Consider the following 15,636-nt stretch of genomic DNA (forward strand, 5'->3'; position numbering starts at 1 on the left):
ATTTACATATTATATGTTTCTGTGCAAGAGACTTCATAGCTTTTTGCAGACTCTTAAAGGAACAGGTAACTTTTGAGAAGCTAGGACATATTGATCTAGATCCCACAAAATGGGCAGAGAATGGGATTAGGATTTCCGCTGCTAGGTGACCCCTGTAGCCCCCTGAAAACTCCTGTGGATAAGATTAGGAAGGCTCCTCAGGCTATTTTCTTCACCCCATATAAGACCCTCAAGAGTCTTTTTTTTTTTTTTGAGACAGAGTCTTGCTCTGTTGCCCAGGCTGGAGTGCAGTGGTGCGATCTCGGCTTACTGCAACCTCCGCCTCCTGGGTTCAAGTGATTCTTGTGCCTCAACCTCCCGAGTAACTGGGATTACAGGCATGCACCACCACTCCCGGCTAATTTTTTGCATTTTTAGTAGAGACGGGGTTTTGCTATGTTGGCCAGGCTGGTCTTGAACTCCTGGCCTCAAGTGATCCATCCGCCTCAGCCTCCCAAAGTGCTAGGATTATAGGCGTGAGTCACTGCACCCGGCCAAGGGCTCTGTTAGAGATGGAAGGGTTTCATATTTGAGTGGGCCTTCCACATTTATAAAGGAGTGCCAACACTGACATACAGTGCGCCCACTGCTACTGGGTCATGATTTAGGATTCCTGCAAATGGCTACAGGATCAGTTCAATCAGCCTCAAGGCCCTATTTGTCTTCTACATTCAGCAGAGACTAGTGGTTGTTGCAAGCCAGATTCTTCCACTTCAGCTTTAGAGGTAAGGGCTTTGATCAGGTGACCTGCTGGGATAAGCAAAAAAGATGTGGCCCAAGATTTTTGCCCCTGTAGTCACTAAGATGACGATCTAAACATAAAGTTGATATGGAGCCAACAGGCACCAGTATATCTTTACTGGTTGTTAAACTATTGCAATACTATGTACCTTTGGTAAAGAACAGCTGTTCTAGTCCCAACTCCGATAGCTACCCTGACCGTTCCCTGTGCCTTCTAGAACCTCTCTGTGACTCAGTGACCGAAAGGTTAATGCCTGGCACAACAGGAGGCCTCTAGGAATCCATTCTGATTGGTTAGTACTTTTAACCTACCAGTAGTTACATATTTTAAGTATTTTCTGGACACAAATACAGCATGTAAGGCAATGCCTCTGGCTATACATTCACTTACGCTTCACCACTGGAAGGTATAAAATGACAGAGGTTGCACTGGCCTCACCTTGAAACTGATTGACCTGTTGCACTGGGTATGGATTCCGCTGTGGCTGGAGGTGCTGCCGGGGTAGATGTGATTGCTGCAACTGCTAGAACGACAGAACACAAGAGGGGTGGAGAGGTGAGACAAGGAGCAAGCACACAATTCAATATCCTAGCAGTTCCGAGGAAGGTAGTGTTTTCCCCAAAACTAAATTTTGTGTTGAAGAATCATATGCATACAGGCAAGTGCACAAAGTCTAAGGATACAGTCAGGTAGGTTTTCACAAAACGAACACACTCAGGGCCACCAGCCCCCACATCAAGAAACAGAACGCTGCCAGGAGCCCCTCGTGCCCCTTCCAGTCATCACCCTCCCTTGACCCATGGGCATCACTGTCCTAACTTTTAACAACATAGAGCAGTTATGTCTGCCTTTGTACTTTGCAGAAAAGGATTCACATGATGCTGCTTTTGTGTCTGGCTTCTTGCATTCACCACTGTATTTGTGAGATTCATCCATGTGGATGTGAATTCTTGTTGCTTGTTCATTCTCACTGTTGGATAGTATTCCATCATATGAATATAACATAATTTATTTACTCATTCTACTAGTGATGTCACCTTTGGTATTTCTAGTTTTTTGTGTTTCGAATGTGACTGCTATGAACATTCCCGCACATGCCTTTGGTGGACATCTGTGTGTATTTCTGATGTGTGGACTTGCTGGCTCATGAAGAATGCGTGCTGCGGGAAGGGGTTTTGACGTGGACTGCTCAACATCAGCCTGCATGCTTTCCTTAGCGCTGTGGGGACTGAGTTCAAAGGGACAAGCAACTGCTTTTTAACGACCTAAGTGGATGCTTTGGGCATAGGAAGATGAGATCCTCAGGGGTTATACAAAAAAGGCTAATCTTATTCCCATGAAGCCACACTGCCTGTAAAATACATCTCTACATGTAAACTATTCAGCATTTACTGCTTTGAGGAAACCATGTGGGATTCCACATATACCAGCGAACCAGGAGGCCTGCATTTTAGTCTTTCTTCTTCCACTCATGGGGATGCTGCATTGCTAGTGTTGCTACCAATATACTGGGAAGGCTATCATCATTATCGTGCTGTATGTGCAAAGGGAAAGAAAATAAGAGTGATGCAGAAAGAGCAGAGAAAGAGGTTTTAGTTCTAGGTCTGCCGTCAAGTAGCTTGTGTGACCTTCGGGATGCTGTTTAACCTGCTCCCTGCAGCTGCTGAATATTCATCAAGTACCTTTCATCTGCAAGGGCTATAAAGAATATACAACAAGGTCCCTGTTCTTTAGAGTGTTCATTATAAAAACAACACACACTGACCACTTCTTAACGCCTGTGTTTATTTCAGTTTTTTCTCTTGTGTTTGTTCCTGGGCTGCTCTATAATTTTCTTTTTCTCTTTCTCTACAAGGCCAGCCAGTATTCTGGCAACCAAAGAAAAAAACAGCCTCTGACTTGTTGACCCCATCCCGTGGTGCCTACCATAATGTTCTACAGAAAACTGTTGAAATTAATTGATTGTGTAGACCATTAAAGTGTAGACAAGAAACCACGCAAATCTTTTAGGCAGCAATAGAAGGGCATTATTGAGAGTAAGTTGAGCATTTAACAGCTTCTCCTCAGTCAAACTTCCCATATAATATAAGAATTTAACTGTCCCACTTATGACTAGGAATGAGCCCCTGGCAGCCTGTGGGGGACTGAGGGTGTATCCTGGAGTCAGGAATCAGGAGTCCTCAGTTCCATCCTGGCTCTGTCTCTCTCTAGCTCTGTGATCTCATATAAATCACATAAGCTCAGTTTCCTCACATAACCTCAGTTCCTCATTTGTAAAATGATGGGACTTCATGATCTAGAATGTTTGTAAGTTCTGTCTAACCTTTGTGAATGGATGAGAGGTGATGTGCTTTGCACTTTTTGAGAATACGGCATTAAATGTGAATTCATGCCTACTTTCAACCTGCTTTGCTCTGATTGCCAAGTCTACTGAGAATCATTTTAAAGTTTCCCCAAATATGTAAGATCCCAAATCTTTCTGTTTTCCCTCACATGTCCTTTCAGGAAACCCAAAATCTGTTTCCAAAATCCAAAGTGTGAGGACACTTTCAATGCTGCAGCAACCAAGATTGGTGTTGATCTGGCAGTATTCACTCTCAAAACAAAAAACTGAGAGCTGGCCGGGTGCCGTGGCTCACACCTGTAACCCCAGCACCTTGGGAGGCCGAGGCAGGCAGATTGCTTGAGCCCAGGAGTTCAAGACCAGCCTGGCCAACATGGTGAAACCCCATCTCCACTAAAAATACAAAAATTAGCCAGGCGTGATGGTGTTTGCCTGTGGTCCCAGCTACTCTGGAGGCTGAGGTGGGAAGATTGCTTGAGCTCGTGAGGCAGAGGTTGCAGTGAGCCGAGATCATGCCACTGCACTCCAGCCTGGGTGACAAAGCGAGACCGTGTCTCAAAAAAAAAAAAAAAAAAAAAAAAAAAAAGTTGAGCACTTACTCCTCGTAGATCTGCACTTGGACAACTTGCACTAAATCTGTATCCTCTTCAGGTACAGGCAAGATGCTCCACTGACCTGGCTGGGCCATGTGGCTGCAGCTCTCACATGACATTCGCTGACACCAGGGCCACGTGACAGGCCCCCACATACATGTGTGCAGCACATACAGCTTCCAAAACATTTTACACACATGATCTTATGTGATCCTTAAAGCAGCTACATGAGGCTCTGAAATTATTAAAACCTAATCTGGCAGATGAAGAGGGAAGTTAGTGGTTTTTCCAAAATCACATCACATGCAAAAGAATGGACAAATCCTGGCCCTGAGGAAAGTGATCCTCCCCTCATCCCTTATCATCTTTTGGTACACACAGTTGCCATGGAATGATCCGCAGGTCACGGCTTCCCATTTCCCTTGTCTTTCCCAAGAAGCCCCAGCTCTCTCCATGCTCTGGATTCTGAGGGGTCTCCCCTGACCTCTCACCTCCTTGTCTAGGGGCATCATCTTGACGTGTCTCTTCTCACACTCTTCCCACGCCCTGTGCTCCCCAGGGCCGAGCTGGCCTCACCGTGTGGGAACACCCCTGGGCTGCACAGCTGAGCTCTGCCTGCTTGCCCTGGGCCTTCTTTGTGTCTTTGGTCACAGCACACATATCAAAAGCCATCACTCAAAACATCAGGCACACCTGAGATTTCCTGGGATTGGCTGAGGAGAGGATTTACAGAGCCCAGCTGCCCTCGGCAGCTCCATTTATCACTGCCTGAGAGAGATTAGCATGGCTCCTTGTCGCACACCTTATGTAGGTGAGAGGGATAGAGGTTTGTTTGTACAATAGCTGCCAGGCAGCTGACTGACCTTGGTAAAAAGGGAGATAATTACACAGCTGTTCAGGAACAAAAGCAAAAAAAAAAAAAAAAAAAAAAAAGGGAACATAAGTGAACTGTGCTCAGCAGTATAATTTTTCTCTTTGGGAGATGCCTGGTGTTACTTTGAACTGCTGTTCTTGGTTAATAGGGACCTCAATGGGCCTGTGTCCTACACAGGATACGCGGTGGTGGATGCTTAGTAAAGTTGCAAAATTCTGGCAGGGCATGGTGGCTCACATCTGTAGTCCTAGCACTTTGGGAGGCTGAGATGGGAGGGTCACTTGAGGCCAGGAGTTTGAGACCAGCCTGGTCAACATAGTGAGACCCCGTCTCTATTTCTTTAAGAAAAAAATTTACAAAATTCTGACCCTATCAGGAACATTCTAGAAGGATAACTGTGAGGCAGACCTATGTTGGGCCTTCAGCTTTATATGACAACCTCACACCTCCTATAAGAAACAGCCTGCTGTGCAAGATTCTCTGTGCAGACCCCCACAGAAGCTGCCTGGGGATCTCTTGTGGACAGCCTCAGGCCTTTCCCTAGGATAATGCTAAGTCAGGTATGGGCATCTCTAAAAACAAAACAAATTGAAACCTACAGGAGCAGTCTGCAGGGAAGGCTTTCTCTCAAAGCTGAGGAATTATAGGGCGAGGGTGGACAAAGATGCCTAAGGTAAAGCTGTATTTGTGTTAGGCTTTCCTTTAACTCACAGATTTCCCGAGCTGTTTTAAAAGCTGTGGGGAGTTTTCTTAAGTTTGCACCCTGTGTGTGACCCAGAGTTCAGGTTTCCAGGTAGTTCTGCAGGCCTTATTGTTCTGCTATTGTTCCCGATCCATTGTTCATTACCCATTCTATAGAATTCTCCTCAATTCCTCCTCCTGTCAATTTCCTCTAAGAAACAGAGTTCTCTGAATTATTATTTTTTTCTTCAAGCTAGAAATATTACGGCTTATGGAGCATGTGAGACAGTCCCCGCCATGTGCTGATTACACAGACCCCGTACCAGAAATCAGAAGAAAAGGAGTCAGACTTGAATCAAAGAAATGTCTCTGGCACACAGGCCTTCAAATTGATGGCTGGGGCCTGTCTTTTAAGAACAAATTAATTCATTATAGGAAAAACCCTAACTAATTGAAAGGTCTAAATTCTTCAGGTTCTCTTGTGATCCTGGGAAATACTAGACCGTGAGCATCTTGACAGAGGATGTGAACTGCCACTTCCTCACAGGCAGCAGGCAGGTGCTGAATAAGTGCTTGCTGAATGAATGAATCATGCCAAGGGGCATGTTACCTGTTCTGCCAAAATCTGCTGCTGCTGCTGCTGCTGCTGCTGCCTTTGCTCCCGCAGGAACTGTTGCTTCTGCTGCTCCATCAACTGGGCCCGCTGATCAATGAGCATCTGCTTCATGATGGCTGCTTGGGGCTGGCTGCCCAGGAAGCTGGGGCCTGCGGGACTGGCTCCTGAGACCATGCCACCTGAGCCTGGGGGCACAGAGGACTGCATGGGGCCTGTGGTTCGGGGAAGTCCAACCGGATGCTGCTCCTGGGAAGACAAGAGAGAGAGAGATGCAGGGATTCCCCATGGAGATTCACTGCCGTTTGAAGGGAAGCCCCTGGAAAAAGAGAACGGGGCAGAAGTCCCAGCTTATGGACTAGAGGGTTTTTGAGTGGCACGCATTGCATTTCCATGAAAGTAGCTTCAAACCCGACCTTACCTGAGTAGAATGAGAGAGGCCACAAGGGACAGTAAGAGAGCATGGCTCTGGGAATTCCAAGGCCAAGTCCAGTCTGTTTCGGATGGGACTGACTATTGCATATGGACTGGATTTTCAACTAACATCCTGTGTTCCTCCAAGGAAAGGGAATAAGCCCTCAGGCTGAGCTCACCCAAAGTCTGGAACACGAGAGACATCCTGACCTCACCTGTTAATCCTTATTTCTTACTGTCTACTTGGCCAAAATGGACGTATTCTTTGCAAGTAGGAGGGACATTTGCAGAAAACTGCAGGAATTTGTTAATCAACAGATCTGATATTTGATGGAATTCTAACGAGTTGCAACATTTGAGAGCTTAGATATATGTCAAAAAGAAAAATCCTCCTGGCCAGAGTTGTTGATGGTGAGAACTGGGAATGTTTTGCACTGACCAAAGCTATGTCATCTCCTAATATCTTTAAAAATAGAATTGAGTCGGCCGGGCGCAGTGGCCTGTAATCCCAGTACTTTGGGTGGATCACGAGGTCAGTTCGAGACCATCTTGGCCAAGATGGTGAAACCCTGTCTCTACTAAAAAAAAAAAAAAAAAAAAAAAAAAATTAGCCGGACATGGTGGCGGGCGCCTGTAATCCCAGCTACTCGGGAAGCTAAGGCAGAGAATTGCTTGAACCCAGGAGGCGGAGGTTGCAGTGAGCCGAGATCGCGCCACTGCCCTCCAGCCTGGGCGACAGAGTGAGACTCTGTCTCAAAAAAAAAAAAAAAAAAAAAAATTAGAATTGAGTCTTCTATGTCTGGGATAATTTAAACATGGGGTGTTGGATTGGGTCTCTTGATTCTATAATTATATGTCAGTCAGTCGAATGATGGCAACTTTTAAGGACTGGTCCTTAGGGAAGAGGAGGTCAAGTGGTAAAGACCTAATTCCACACAGCCCAGGTGACTACATGGAGAATGTGCTCAAAGGCGAAGTTTATGCTCTGAGCTGGACAGTGTAGACTATTACGGGAAAACAGTGAATGGGAAGAATAGGTGTGTGGCCCAGATTCAATTTCTAGTCACTTCCTTTCCTATTTTTTCTACCAAGACTACCTAGCAGTGGCAAGTATGGTCTGAACATTCTACAGAAATTCCTTCTACCTCATTAAAATTTCACGTAATTAATGTGAACATGGAGAAGCTGACACAGATTAAATGGGCACACATATAAGGATATTCACAGTCATTTTGTGAAGCACTATTATGAGACCTAAATAGTAAGAAGCAAATGTGAACAACTCTATCATTTAAAAATTTTTAAATCCAAATGGGATTTTAATATTTTTCTTCTTTTTACTTTATTGCCTTTCCACTGCAGATACCGTTAAACATATTGGCAGTTTTTTCCTCAAAGCAAATAGGTGAAGTTTCTCTCTGTCTCTCCTAGAGAGACCATCCTGGATTTGATTCCCTATGGCTTGGGCTTGTGTTCCTCCTTCCTTCTGTGGTGTGCTGTAGAACCATGCAGGCTTCCCTCACTACTATGACTGACCTCAACTGCATCTTCAGTTGCTCTTCTTCCCTCCAAACAAAACAAAATAGCAAAACAAACAAAAACCAAACCAAACCAAAATGCTACTCCTTTTACCCTAGAAACAATCGCCCAAGAAGCTCTGGTTTGTTCGTGCAGTAGCCTAGGTCACACAATCAATGAATGGAAGACACAGAACTAGCAGAACTAGAACGTTATTTTTTTTTTTTTTTTGTAACAGATAGCTTGTCTTTACTTTTTTAAAAAAATTAACTTAAATTTTTAAAAAATTTTTCCATAAGTTATGGGGGTACAGGTGGTATTTGGTTACATGAGTAAGCAGAACGCTAATTTTGATTCTCAATTCAGTATTCCTATCAGCTCAGGCCTCTCCCAGGCGTGTCTTCATGGTGTTAAGTGTGCACCTAAGAACAGCCTGTAGACCTATATAGTGTGTCTCTCATAAGTGCACTGCGTTCTATTTTTTATGTGTAAATGCTGTAGCTGAAATTAATAAGACGTTTTGCCTTTGTGTATTTTCTCTATACATACACAAAGACAGCTAGGAAATATTTTGGATGTTAATAAAAAGATCTTATTCTAAAAGATGCCAGGAAGCTTTGTGCTACCAAAAAGTTTACTTCAGGACTAACCCTTGCAGGGGCCTAGATATTTCAGGGTCTTCCCTTTTCCCCCAAACATTTGCTACCTGTTTTCCAAGCCCTTCCTTCCAGTGAAATAAAGCTGTTTCTTGGCACCTTTAGGGACAAATGGCTGATTGTCTTTACACTTTTAACAAATGAATTCACACTGACATATAAACAGCCAATCAGCAAAAATGCAGATATGTAGTTTGTTTTTTCTGTCTCAGTATATTTGATACTTTCCAGTTTTGATAAGGAGAGTTGGAAAGAAAATGAGGCCCAAGGGAAGATAAAGTTTTCTTCAGCTTGATTTTTTGAGAGGGTTGGTCTGGGATGGCCCTGTTTATCTCTGTGCACTTTGAGATATGCTTGTCCTGTGTGAGCAGCCCCCACAGCTGGGGAAGTAGTAAGGAGTGAAGAAGTGTTGCTTTCCCAGCCTCCTCTCCACTGGGAAAAGAAAGAGAGAGGCAAATGGGGTGACGATGATACATCAAACCACTTTTTGCCCGTGTCTTCCTGGGCCAAAAAGAAATACTTCAAAAGCACAGTGTGAAAAAAAAAACCCTTCCAAAGGGATAGGATTATATATTTCCCCCAAATAATTCCCTCCCAGAGGTTTTGCCTTCAGGCTTCTCACTGAAGACCTACAGGCAGGAAGGGCTGTATGTATTATTTTATTATTATTTTTTAGAGACAGGGTTTCACTCCATTGCCCAGGCTGGGGTGCAATGGTATGATCATAGCTCACTGCAACCTCCAACTCCTGGGCTCAAGCAATCCTCCTGCCTCAGCCTCCTGAGTAGGTGGGGGACTACAGGTGTACGCCACCATGCCCTAATAATTTTTAAATTCTTTGTATAGATGGGGGTTTTATTGTGTTGCCCAGGCTGGTCTTGAACTCCTGGCCTCAGACAATCCTCCTACCTTGGCCTCCCAAAATGTTAGTATTACAAGCATGAGCCACTGCTTCCAGCCACTATGTGCATTCTTAAACGACTGCCTTCCATATGAAACATCTTTAGTACTTTCCCAACAAGCTCTGCGGCATTCAACAGTGGATGAGAGACACCTACAGCCCCCGACTCTGAGGTGTATTTCGAAGTGTGAAGATGTACTCAGTGACTTGCCTTATACATTAAGCTGGCCGAGGCCACTAACTGTTTCGTAATACATGGCTTCTTTTAACCTCCAGTCTCAGAGGGCTTAATGAGAAATAGTCTGTCAAATTTCAGGATTTCAAGCCACTGCTCTTGTTTCTAAGAAGGACACACACTGTGTTGTGCCATTAGAGAAAACCAGGCTGAGCTTTCGTCATGCGAAATGTAATGCCTTGAAGCCAAATGATGCAGTATTTTTAGTTGTAATTACTGGCTTGTTCTCCAATCCACTCCTTGCCCAACGACATCCCTTGCTTCTCCCAAGAATCTTAACACAGTTTCTTCCCCTCAAAAATCCAACTGGCTACATAGATCTTCATTACTCGCCCAACCCTCTCACTCTTCAGTAAAATAAAAGGAGGAGACAGAAATCAAAACCAACGAACCTGTTTTACATATCTTCCCCTCCAGGGAAAAGATCTCAGCAATTTTCTAAAGGCTAGAGTGAGGCAGGAGGTGTCAAAAGCACCCTTACCTCCCCCAAACAGGCAGTTTTCGACTTCAAAAAACAGTTGTGGTAAAAATATCCCCCAAGAACAGCCAGCTGTTTATTTATAAATCTGTGCGTAGGGAAGCTTTATTTTTCTGAAGTGTTTTCAAGAACATGCATAGTGTTTGGGTGAGAGGGGCCAGCGTTGCTGGCGGCGAACCAAAGAGCAGGGAATCACAAAAGACGGCCGGCAGCGAGGAGGCTGGGGTGACGGGGACCCCGTGGATAACGGGCTTCAGGACGCCCAGGGCTTCAGCCTTTTCCAGGCGTCCCTCGCCGGGGGAACGCAGAGCAGCTGCCGTTCTTCCCGCGCCCCAGCAGATGGTGGTGTCAGCCCGGCCTCGCGCCCGGCCGCCGCTGCGCCCGCGCCCCTCCCCTCGCAGATGGCTTAATCAGGGCTCCCGCCCGCCCCTCCGCGGCCCCCGCCCCGCGCGTCTGGGCGAGCGCTGCGAACGTGGAGCCAGGCAGTCAAGTGTTACTGCGTACAGCAGGTAGCCTGGCAACTGAGAGCATAATACCGAGCAGATGGTGTTCGCACGGCGTGATGGACATCACACACGACAGCCTGAGACAATCCAGGAATTCCCTGGTGACTCCAGGCCCTCTTTACACAAAATGAGTTCTCTCTCCATTGCCGTGTATCTCTGGGGTTATCTACCCCCCTCCTCCGACTGACACTGAACTGGTTTCTTATTACTGACTTTTCTTCCAGCCAGAGGGGAGGGAGAATTCAGGTGGGGGAGGGCGCGGGAAGGGTACGTGGAAGGAAACGGAAGGGCTGGGAGTGGGGTAGGGGGGCAGTGGCGACCTCCGGGGGGGGAGGGTGGCGGACACCAGATCCCAGGGCCGACAGCCCGGGAGGGACTGGGTTCCAGGACCCCAGCTGCACAAAGCCGGCGCGGGGAGGGGGCGATAAGGAGCGAGCCTCGGGTCGGCCCGGCACCGCTGCTTCGGCCCAGAGTCCTTGCAATCGCTTGGCCTACGAACAACCTAAATGAAATTTAGGGTTCTATTGAAAAAGTCCCCTGGGGCCTAATTTAGCCTCTCGACTCGAGCCTATATGCTTACAAGTCCTTAGGCGACTCCGGCTAGGAAGTCAGGAGTGGGGCCCGTGCGTCCCCGGCAGGACCTAGACTGCCTCTCGGCGCAGGCGGCCCTAACAAAGAAGCCCACGAGGCGGTCCCGGGCGCGGGAAGGGGCGGCGCGGCGCGGCGGCGCTCGGGAGACCCGCGAGGGGCCCTGGAGGTCCTCGGCCCGCGCGCGCCGCTCGGGAGCCCGCGAGGCTGCGGTGTGCTCTGGCGGGCGCATTTCCCAGGCCCCGCCACATCGTGTGTGTTAGTGGCTGGGAAGGACACGAGGACAGAGATGAGGAGTGTTCGTGGCAGGAAAGAGTAAAAATAAATCAATGCATAAACAAAAAGGATGCCCCAGAAAACCTGTGCTTTTCAGACACACACACTCACTCACTCACTGAATTAGGTCAAGTAAAAAAAAAAATTTTTTTAAAGGAAGGAATCTTTAGCCCAAGTGGGATTTCGACTAAATTGTATATATCAAAAGATAGCTACATCCAACCTCTCACCAGAATCCAGAGGCTTTCTCCTGCAAAGATACTATTGAAAGTTTTATTAGTAAGTTTGAGAAGGCGGAAGTATGTATCAGAGGTGAAAGCTAACATGACAATTGCTTGGCCAAAGAGCGCAGCAGTTTTATGTTATTGAGCAGCACAGGATGAATCGAACACCCATGATGGCTAGACAGAGGCGCCTGGTTGTGACTCCCAGAGGTTCAGGCAAGCCATCTGACCTCTCTCAGTCCCCACTCCCTGAAATGAAAACCATACTCATAAGACTCCTTGACAATGGAAATTTTGGAGGTGACATAGTTAATGAAGTGTCATAGAAAGGAAATAGCTAAGAATATTCTAAAACCTCCCCATTCCCAGTATGGGCAACTTGGGAAAAATGAACTAAATTAGGGGTTCTCAAAGTGTGGTTCCAGGATCAAATGCATTAATCCCCACCTGGGAGCTTGTTAGAAATGCAAATTCCCAGGCTCCCCTCTAGGCCTCCTGAATTAGAACTTTTGGGGGTGTTTTAGCAAGCTCTCCAGGTGATTACGATGTCCCATAGAGAATCATTGGGGCAAATAATCCTGTGCCCTGATTAGATTGCAAAGCTGCACTTTCAAAAGCAAGTCAGGGTGCTGAGTTGCTTAGGTTTCTATTGCAAAGTTTCCTGCTTTGGAACAAAATTCTCAAAATTTTCAGAGGGTTGCTCAGGTCAGTGATGTTTGCAATGCAAACCCAAGAATTCTGAAAGGAGCCCATGGCCGAAAGGAGCCAATTCTTTCAGGACCGACTACTCCAGTTGCAACTGTGCTGTGGAGGCTGAGGAGCACCCATGACTGAGTAAGGGTGAGTCCCCTATAATGCCCTTGCTAAGGGGAGCATCAGACATCCCTAGGCTTACAAGTCCCTGGTGTAATAAGGTGAACTATGGAAAGCTATGATTTGAGGAAAGTTCCCTCTGACTGAAAGAGTTCTTCAAATATGAAGAATGTAACACTTATGGGGCACCTACTCATTGCAAAACACTCTACTAGGGGCTTTCACCTGTATGTTTAACTCATTTTGTTGATTTTTTTTTTTTTAAGCCCGAATTTCTGAGAGGTTAAGGAACTTGTCTGATGTCCCACAGCTGGTGGTGGCGTCTCTGGGATTCTGACTTTTCCACTGACCATAACATGCATCTGGTCTAAATTGAGCAGACCACCCAGGAGGATGTTGGAGTAAAAAGAAATGGGAAGGGGGTGGGGAGAGGAATGGGCATAGAATAAAAAGGTAGAAACCCTTGGGATCAAAGGATGCAACTGAAAGAGCACCAAAATATGCATCATTTTTTTTTTATATGTTGCCTGCTACCCAAAATTGGGATGCCTCTGTGGTATCAATTTTGACATTTAAAGAAAGGGCATAAGATTAGATCATTCAACCATAAGTGGAAGGAAGAAACAAAATAAAATAAAACCTTAGAATTCCCTTTGAAGTTGATCAGGTGTCAAGGCAGTGATTTGGTTTTCTTTTACAAACTTTCTTTTTCCAGAAAAATTTTTACTGTGGGTTTGGAGAGGTGTTTACAATAAATTCATAGCAGAGCTCCAAAAGGGCCCACTCCATCTAAACTCTGTCTCAGCAGATTATTGAAGAAGATTGGATTAAAAGGTTTGTTTTGTGATGCATGATGGTTGTGTCCCCAAGATGATAGAGTTTGAGGCAGAGTTCATCAATTTAGGAGGCTTATCACTGAAACAGCAATAACTTGGGGCCCAATGCGAAGGCTGCTAAATGGGTTCAGCAAAGCTCTTGGTTCAGCTTCTAGAAAGGAACAGTGTACATTTGGGGAACCCCACAGGCCTGGGTAGAAACTCAGCTCCACCATGGGCCCAGTGACTGGCACATAACAAACAGCCTGTGGTGGTTATTCTTACTGCCGAAACCTCTTGATCATGCAGGGCATCCTTCAGGGTGAGGGAAGTGCTGTGTTTCTGGCTCTAGCTTTAGCTCCTAAAATAAAGGGGAACAAGACTTGTCATGGTCAGGCCAGGCATGGTGGCTCATGCCTGTAATCCCAGCACTTTGAGAGGCTAAGGCAGGTGGATCACCTGAGGTCAGGAGATTAAGACCAGTCTGGCCAACATGGTGAAACCCCATCTCTACTAAAATACAAAAATTAGCTGGGCTTGGTGGTGTGCACCTGTAGTCCCAGTTACTCAGGAGGCTGAGGCAGGAGAATTGCTTGAACCTGGGAGGCGGAGGTTGCAGTGAGCTGAGATTGCACCACTGCACTCCAGCCTGGGCACAATACAGCGACACTCTGTCTCAAACAAACAAAAAGGTCTTGGTCCCCATTATTTTGGGAGCTAAATGCTTAATTGATAGGGCAATTATTTAAAAAATATAATTATTTAAAAATATATAAATTGCTGATTCCTTCCTCTGCTTCCCAATTGCTGGGGAACATATGAAAAACAATGCAGAAAAGTATAGATAGAAAAATAAAGCACAGAGGAAAAAAATGGAGAAAAGTATAGATAGAAAAAAAGTATACAGAAAAAAGCTAACACTCATTTTTAACACTCAAAGGTAACCACTGTTAATATTTTGATGTGTTTTTATATTTCCTCCTAGTTTTATCCCAGATGCAATAACATATTTTTATGCTTATGATCATGGTATATACAAAATTACACACACCTACTGATTCTTAACTAAGTAACATGGGAGAGGTAGAAACTTCTAACTTTCCAAATGCTTCCAAGTGATCATATCCTGGCAGGATGATATCCTTATGGCATCCTTCCTGGCAAGGCTTTTAGCTCCTTTGGGACCAAGACTATGAGTCTTCCCAGTATCCAGCACAGAGCTAGGGCCACGCTAGGGCCACGGCTGCAACAAAATACAGATTTACTGAACTCAACTGACTAATTGGCTGGGATGAATTCTAGCCTAAACCAACATCAGGTATAACTGGAGAGGACAAAATGATGGCCCTATAATGGATAGCTTCTCCGAGCTCCTGAGCTGACCCTCTGCTGAATGCTAAAGAAAGGGTTAAAGTTGGCAGTCCAGTGCAAAATGTGAGAATGCCACCAGCCACAGGAAGGTCAGCCTTTCAAGGCCATTTTTTGCGGGGATAAAAGCAACAAAAATACCATTTGTCCTTATCAGTGCTTTGAACACAGTTACCATAAGTCCCTCCAATGGAAACACAACTTTGAGAGTTATGCTTTTCGTCTGCCTTTGATGTAAATTAGAGTCCTTTTTATCCCTTTCTTGTGATTAATTCCACCACCAAAGCAATTCTCAATTGGTTAAAAGTTCATTAGTGTACAACAATAGAAGCTTGATTAAATAAATTATGGTACATCCATACCATGAATACTAGGCAGCCAATAAAAATCATGCCTCCTTAGACTATCTAATCACATAGAAAAAAGCTTACCATATATAGTTAAGAAAGCAGTTTCTTTTTTTTTTTTTTTTTTTTCTTTATGTCCTCAGGTGTTAAACAAACAAACAAAAAAAGCAGTTTCTAAAACACTAGCCACTGGATAGTCTTGTTAGACAAGAATTATATGGGATTTTTATTTTTATGCTTTTTCAAATTTTATGTTATGAATATATATTACTTTTAGTATTATTTTTAAAAGCTTGTTAAGAATAAGGCTAAACTATTATGGAGTGAACTTTAGAGTTCAAGAGGGGCCCAGGTTACGTCTGGGACCTGGACTATTTCTCTCTGAGCCCACCTTACGCTCTAGAGGGTGTAACAGACATGCTTAAGTGGCAGGTCCCCTTTCAAAACCTGTACATGGCTTCAACAACTGGGCTTGGATACAGGTTCAGCAACTAGGTCGACTTTCCATTGCTGCCACAAAGGGCTCCTAAGTCCCAGAGGAAGGGTACTGACCATCTTCCAAGAATTCTTTGGTCTACCTGGACAAGCCTGCTCTCTGTGGCACCACCCAG

General features: G+C 45.3%; 2 protein-coding genes across 5 annotated transcripts in view; one reads left to right on the forward strand and one right to left on the reverse strand.

The window, feature by feature from the left end:
- Positions 1-15,636, forward strand: part of MGST2 (microsomal glutathione S-transferase 2) — a 75,061-nt gene that overhangs the window by 57,756 nt on the left and 1,669 nt on the right. Inside the window, exon 6 of one of the 4 annotated variants that reach the window (XM_030816176.1) lies at positions 5,531-5,866. The exons of the other annotated variants lie outside the window; for them this stretch is intronic. The gene's annotated coding sequence lies outside the window, so the exon portion shown is untranslated. Of the gene's footprint in view, positions 1-5,530; positions 5,867-15,636 lie in introns of those variants that run through there. 4 annotated transcript variants of the gene reach the window in all.
- The window catches only part of MAML3 (mastermind like transcriptional coactivator 3), a 440,643-nt gene that overhangs the window by 7,790 nt on the left and 417,217 nt on the right, over positions 1-15,636 (reverse strand). The window contains exons 3-4 of the mRNA XM_003258131.4: positions 5,884-6,135; positions 1,220-1,304 (exon numbers count right to left, since the gene is read on the reverse strand). Of these exons, the coding sequence (XP_003258179.2) occupies positions 1,220-1,304; positions 5,884-6,135 (337 nt within the window). The remainder of the gene's footprint in view (positions 1-1,219; positions 1,305-5,883; positions 6,136-15,636) is intronic.

The sequence above is a fragment of the Nomascus leucogenys genome, chromosome 7b, assembly GCF_006542625.1.
Source record: "Nomascus leucogenys isolate Asia chromosome 7b, Asia_NLE_v1, whole genome shotgun sequence".
Lineage (NCBI taxonomy): Eukaryota > Metazoa > Chordata > Mammalia > Primates > Hylobatidae > Nomascus > Nomascus leucogenys.